This window comes from Sinocyclocheilus rhinocerous, unplaced genomic scaffold (assembly GCF_001515625.1).
Source record: "Sinocyclocheilus rhinocerous isolate Xijiao unplaced genomic scaffold, SAMN03320098_v1.1 scaffold196, whole genome shotgun sequence".
NCBI classification, from domain to species: Eukaryota; Metazoa; Chordata; class Actinopteri; order Cypriniformes; family Cyprinidae; genus Sinocyclocheilus; species Sinocyclocheilus rhinocerous.
The window spans coordinates 338,049-344,763 of record NW_015633546.1 but is presented as its reverse complement, the minus strand read 5'-3'; the positions used below and the strand labels follow the sequence as shown (position 1 = coordinate 344,763).

The 6,715-nt window shown below is 37.3% G+C and overlaps 1 protein-coding gene across 1 annotated transcript in view; it reads left to right on the top strand.

Moving 5' to 3' along the window:
• LOC107744424 (transient receptor potential cation channel subfamily M member 3-like) overlaps positions 1–6,715 on the top strand; it is a 121,163-nt gene that overhangs the window by 87,957 nt on the left and 26,491 nt on the right. Inside the window, 2 exon segments of the mRNA XM_016558067.1 lie at positions 794–968; positions 2,333–2,421. Coding sequence (XP_016413553.1) covers positions 794–968; positions 2,333–2,421 — 264 coding nt within the window.

Here is a 6,715-nt window from a genome sequence, read left to right as displayed (position 1 = left end):
CCCCCAAAAAAAAAGAAAGACCCCGCTAGCTTGCATTACAAGAACAAAAACAGTTGAAATATTCTTCACAACAACTTATTTTGTGTTCCACAGAAAAAAGAAAGCCTTAAAGGTTTGGAACAACATAATTCTGAATAAATGAGAACCGAATATTCATTTTTAGGTGAACTAACACAACTTTAAATGTGAAGTGTGTAATATCTCTTTGCCATACTCCCTGCATCCCTGCAGGCGCTACTTCATCGAAGCTGGTTTGCGCCCGGCCGGATGCGCTTTTATGCTTTCTGGTGCTTACGTCACCCTGCTCGTGACGTCTCGCTGCTCCATTGAATGGATTTGACACGTGCTTCAGGACGCGGTCACGCAAGGGCGTTCCCAAAGCGATCTCGACGCAGCGTCTCGTTCCGTCGGGGAACCATGGTTACATACGTAACCTAGAGACGTTTTTCCAAACACTCCCAGCACCCCTTTTGCTCTTTCCACTCTGCTTGTCTTCAAAGCAATAAATTCCTTGTAAATAGCTTATTATAGGTAGTGCTGAGCAAAATGCGCACCACTGGTTAAGTCAGACACAAATATCAGACTGCTCAAACAAACAAAGCTCCACATAAGCACAGTGTTTACATTCTATATGAATTGCTTACCTTTAGTTGTCTCTGCACATTAAACTGGGAGAGGAGAAAAAAAGCGCACACTTCACCTTTAATCTTTTTTATTGGTTTTCCTTGTAACAAGCAGCCCCGCGGCCGCACACATACACCCTTTCTCGCTCACGTTTCTGTTTTCTCCGCAGGGATCGGACAGGGTGTTCCAGTGGTGGCTCTGATAGTGGAGGGGGGTCCTAATGTGATCTCTATCGTGCTTGAGTACCTGAGAGACACTCCTCCTGTGCCCGTGGTGGTGTGTGACGGCAGCGGTCGGGCCTCTGACATCCTGGCCTTTGGGCATAAGTACTCAGAGGAGGGCGGGTATGTGAGCTGTATCTTTCTCCACTGTAACAGTACAAGAAGATATGCATTTTCTTTTACATATAGATGAAGATTGAACTGTAGCACAGAATAGAGCGCAACAGTAAGCACCCACTTTTTCAGCAGTTTTTTCCGCATTTATTTTCTCCATAAGCACTTCGAAGACATGAACCAAACCAACCAGCTCTGAGATGAATCACAAATGTTACAGTTACAAAAAGGAATGTGGAATTGGAGATAAAGTAAAGATGTGCCTAATGTTGTTGTTTTTTTTTTATGTTGTTTTTTTATTTTCTAATGAACTAAACAGAACTAATGAACTACTCATCCCATAAAACACTGCAAATTATAGGAAAATTTACATTTTTTATGCTTAAATATTATTTTTTTTATAATATGGAACTATTGATTTATAGCCAATGATTATAATATATATATATATATATTAGATTTCGGCAATTAATGTTGAACAGTTTTTATATGTTAAAAATAATTAACTTTTAATAATTATTATTTAACACATTAATTGTGTTACTTATTTCACTTATTTCAATTAGCACATCAGTTTATTTCACTTCTCCAATTCCTTTGTATGAATATATTGATGATATAAAATGTCAATGTTTCAATGTATTATTAATTACAATTAAATACACCTAATATGATTAATCACATTTTTTTAAACGTTTTTAGCATTTACTGCAAAATATACAAATATATTAATGATATTGTATTTGATCGATGAACTTTACTTAAATTAACTTAACATAATCACAATTAATCTCAGAAACCTGTGTGAGTATTTAGTTAAAATTTCTGTCAATTCACAGACCAAATTTTCACCATTTAATGCAAAATATTTACATTTATACAAAATTCTTAGTTGGTTCATGGCCCTAATGTTTATCAGTTACTATAAAACATTTAAACAGAGACAAAATATATTTGAAAATATACAAAAAGGCCAACTTATGACATTTGCAGTATATTGTGAGGTTACTGCTGAGCTATTTTGCTGCTGTTCTCATTTCTCAAGGATCTCCAAGGACAATTTCTTTTCAGAATTAAGGGTAGCGTAGTTATTTATAGAGAATTTAGATGTTAAACATTTTTATTTATTTATTTATTTTAGATGTTTAATAAAAAAAAAAAAAGAAGTTGTTCAACGTGAGCTGTGGTGGGTCTTTTGTGATTTTGTTCTAATTGCGATTTTAATGTTATCATTAGAAAGCGGTTTGTATGGAGAAAACGAATGTTATTTTTCCTTCCGGAGACCTGCTGTTGCGCTCTGTTGGAATGTTTTCATTGCATAAATGATTTGCTGTGATATCCCAGTCTCATCTTTCTCTCTGACTACATGTTAGAATCATAAACGAATCTTTGAGAGACCAGTTACTAGTCACCATTCAGAAGACGTTTACATGATTTGCACAAATATGTACGTTAATGCTCAGTGGGGTGTCTGATGTGTTGGCAGATGAGTGCAGCATGTGTGTTTGGGAGCTAGACATCTTTAGTCCACAGCATTCATCTCGCATTCATCATACATGCACACAGTTGAGCTCATTGCTTGATCTCCTTTTTTGCTCTCTGTTGCTGTACTTTCCACTAAGGACAAGCCAATGGGAGTAGTTCCATGCTTGATGATTGGAACAAATGCTTACAATTTACAACTGTGATTAGAAAGATGGAGTGAATGTGTGTTAGAGGTGCCTTTGGCAGTCTTTAAAGACAGTCTTTGCCAAACATTTTTCAGAGTAATTATTGTATATTAACAGTTTTATTTGAAGACAGTAACCTAAAAAAGCAGTGTAGGAGTATATAAAATGCATCAGAGTACCCGAGTTTTGTTGCTATGTTCATACTTGTGTACTGTTACGATATATCTAGTATGTTTACTGTGCACAGTACATATGTTTTCTGTATGCATAGAGTACTTACGAGATTTGGCAAAATGTGCATTATACAACAGCTTACAGTTTGAAATGCTATGTCCCATGATGCAATGCGGCTAACTTGATCTTCCGTTTCCAGTTTGATGGATAAACTAGATCTTAGCGTTAACCTCACTTTTTTGTGACTCTTTAATGTATCCTATTGACAAATGCTTGACCAAATTTTTATGAGAAATGCAAAATACTTGTGTATTGTTGCATAATGTGTTTTTTATATAAAAGTATGCAGAATACTCTGCAGTACTCAGCAAGTAGGTAGTATTTCATTCCACTGCCGCAATGCTATTTGCATAAACACATTTGGTTGGATAATGATATCCGAAGTTCATTTAAAATAAAACCTGAGTAGCTGTACAGAACAAACGTGTGCTCGCTTTGGTCTGGTTATGGACTGAAGTCTGCTAACAGACAAATATAGATGACTTTAGAACTCACTGCTGAGATTTGCACAGAGATTCTCTGATGTATTTAGCAGTGCAGCAGAGATTTATCTAAATCAATCGATGGGTTATATAAGAATGCTTAACAGGGCAGTTTTTGGCCACCGAGCTGCTAGTTGACAAGTTTTCATGTTGGTTGTAACTTGAGCTTGTGGGCTATTGCTGATGCCACCATGCATAGGCCTACATTCATTCATATATATTGCATTTAGGTACAAAATATGCCTTGAGGAACATATACGCTGATAAAAATTTCATTCATGTGTGGTATAGCATTTATTTTCTCAAGTTGAGGACATGCTCCATAACTTTATGAATGTTTCATATAATAGATTTTAGAAATATTATAATATATTTGTTTTTGCTTTTCACCACTTTCTTAAAGGGAAAAAAAAAATTGCTCACCCTCTTGTCATTCCAAATACTTTCTCAACAGCATTTACATATAACTAACAAATACTGAACCCTAATAATTTGGCTCCTGATTAGCAAAACCAAAAAAATGTGAGGTAAGAAAAAGAAAAAAGTGCTGAGATATGAGAATAAGCGAATAATGCTTCTACTCGGACGAGCTTGTGTTCTGTGGTGAATCAAGAGCGGGATAATGAGGCCTGTAGGGAGGTGTCTTCATTCAACTCTGTTCCTTTGAAGCACCTGAGCAGATGTTTAACCTGAACCCGACAGGACAGGCTTCCATAACCTCCTGCCTCTCAGTACATGACCTGACTACACCTCTCCAGATTTGGCAAACTACAATTAATTACAACTGTATTAGATTAGATTAGGTTCCTTTCAGGAATTCAGTATTTCTGTTCTGTGTGAGATTAATTGGCACTTGACACATAAAAGAAGCATTATGTCAGTCTTTTGCTTTTCTCTGCAGTAGGCATTCCATCTCTTATTCAGGACTGAACTCCATTCTTAATCTCTTTCCTACTGTGGAGGTCTTTGTTCCTGCAACCAAGGGAGGGATGGTTCAATTAATCAGACTGACAGCCTTTCTGTCTATTTATCGCTCTCATACTGTTTTCCTTGAGCATCTTCCTTGTTTTTCATGTTTCTGATGGCTCAGAGAAGTACTGCTAGTTTTCCCTCCAACCAAAGCATTGCAATAGCCTCTTCTAGGAAACGTTTTAGCTCTTGCTGAGGTGTGTAAAAAGGATTTTAAAGGGCCTTCTATTACACTGAAATAGTTTATTTTGCCATAATGATTAGCTACTCACTAATAAGTACGTGGACATGCAATATTGATTTGAGATGGAATTGTTTTTTTTAGAATTTTGTACACTAAATAAAAAAGTTACAATGTATTAAATTTGCAAATATTAATACTAAAGTACTCTGAAGGTGACGTCACTCGAGTCATGAAACGATATTTAGATTTGATTTTACCGTATGTTGCCGTACTGTAGTAGGCCCTGGGAAATGTCGAACTGCTGGGTTGTGCTTTTGACCAATCAGAACCAAGTATTCCAGAGAACCGTGCGATAATCAGCTGCAAGTAAGCCTTTCATTGGTTGATTTTTCTGTTTGGTTTTAGCATCCCATGGCAATAACCAATAATGTGAGTAGGGGGGCGGGACTTAATTACCAATGGAGGGACTGTCTGGGGAAACTTGCTTGACAACAGTCATTATTTTTCACAGTTTGAAAGAAAGTAGAGTGATGTTTCAGGGGATGATATATTTCTCAGCTGTAGTGATGGGAAGTTCGGATCATTTTATCGACTCGGACCAGTGCACACACACAGCAGTGAACACACACACACTGTGAACACACACCCGGAGCAGTGACGTGACGTGACAGCATTGGTTAGTTAATTTACAAGCTTCCTTACAAACGGGTGCTAGTTATTACGACTCGTTCTTCCCGAGTCACATTAAAGATTCGTTCAAAATGAACGAATTGTTCAAGAACGACCCAACACTACTCAGCTGATGTTGATGGATGGAAAGATGGAGTCACATCCGGCAACATGCCGAATGGGTCAGTGACTACTGACTATATGGGTGAACAAGTGGATGGACAGCTGACAGACAGAGGAACCCCCGGCAGATGTGAGGAACTGTGAGTAGAGCGCTGCAGTAGGATCTAACATGATGTGAAAGCACTGGGCTCGTGGAGGGAGGGCGAGGAAGGAAATTTCGCCCCTGATAAATGAAGATGAATGTTTGCCCATGGGCCTGGGTCACTGATGCATGAAGCAATCCACCGTACAGCGAGAACAGCATTCGCCAGCTCTCCAATGAGCGTTAGATACAGACTTACAGTAAACACCATCTCGTCCTTAACATTCAAATTCATTGCTTCCATCAATTTTACGCAGATGAATCATATTTCAATTTGATTTTAATTAAAAACCATTCCTTGCAGATGTTTTGACTGATTAATAAAACGGGTTGCTGAAGTATCAAACCAGATATTTAGATGAGGTTTAGTATTGACTTGAACTGAGTGTGACCTGAACATTTCCAGGAAGGTTTGATGCCACATGGGAAAAGGCTCTCTTTTTTTAATCTCTGTAAATTTAAATATAGTGTAGAGTTATAAATAGTGCATAACAGGAGAGAAACTCCTTAGCTTTTTTTCCCCCAGTAGCTCCCGCTGGCCATAATTTCACACTTCTCAGTGTAGAGATTACCTTTAACAGCAGGAAGACAAGCCTATGTGATGGACCGGGCTATTTTCACTACTCACTGCAGGGGTTTTTTCTGACTGAGGTGATTTGCCATAACAGACACTTAAGCAGCAGGTCAGTATGCTTTCTTTGATGCACCTGTAGAGGCTGGTGAGGAATGGGGATGGGGAGATCTTAAAGGAATATTCCTGAATATATTTACAATTCTATCGACAGAATGTTGTTGATACCACAGAAAATATATTCAACTCAAGGAAAAACGTGTACGGTGTACATGTATAAAATCAGTGAATAATTTATATAAGACCCACACAGTTCCGTTTTAAACCCTCCAATCAACAAGAACTATATAAACTTATATAGTATAAAATAAGCACATTTTGCCTTAGTGTTTGCAAACTGAGGGACAAGTTGGTGTTATTTTCTATAGTAATGTGACATTGCTGCTAATAAATGTGACCCTGGACCACAAAACCAGTCATAAGGGTCAATTTTTTGAAATAGAGAGTTATACATAGTCTGAAAGCTGAATAAATAAGCTTTCCATTGATGTATGGTTTGTTAGGATAGGACAATATTTGGCCGAGATACAACTATTTGAAAATCTGGAATCTGAGGGTGCAAAAAAATCTAAATATTGAGAAAATTGCCTTTAAAGTTGTCCAAATGAAGTTCTTAGCAATGCATATTACTAATCAAAAATTAAGTTTTAAT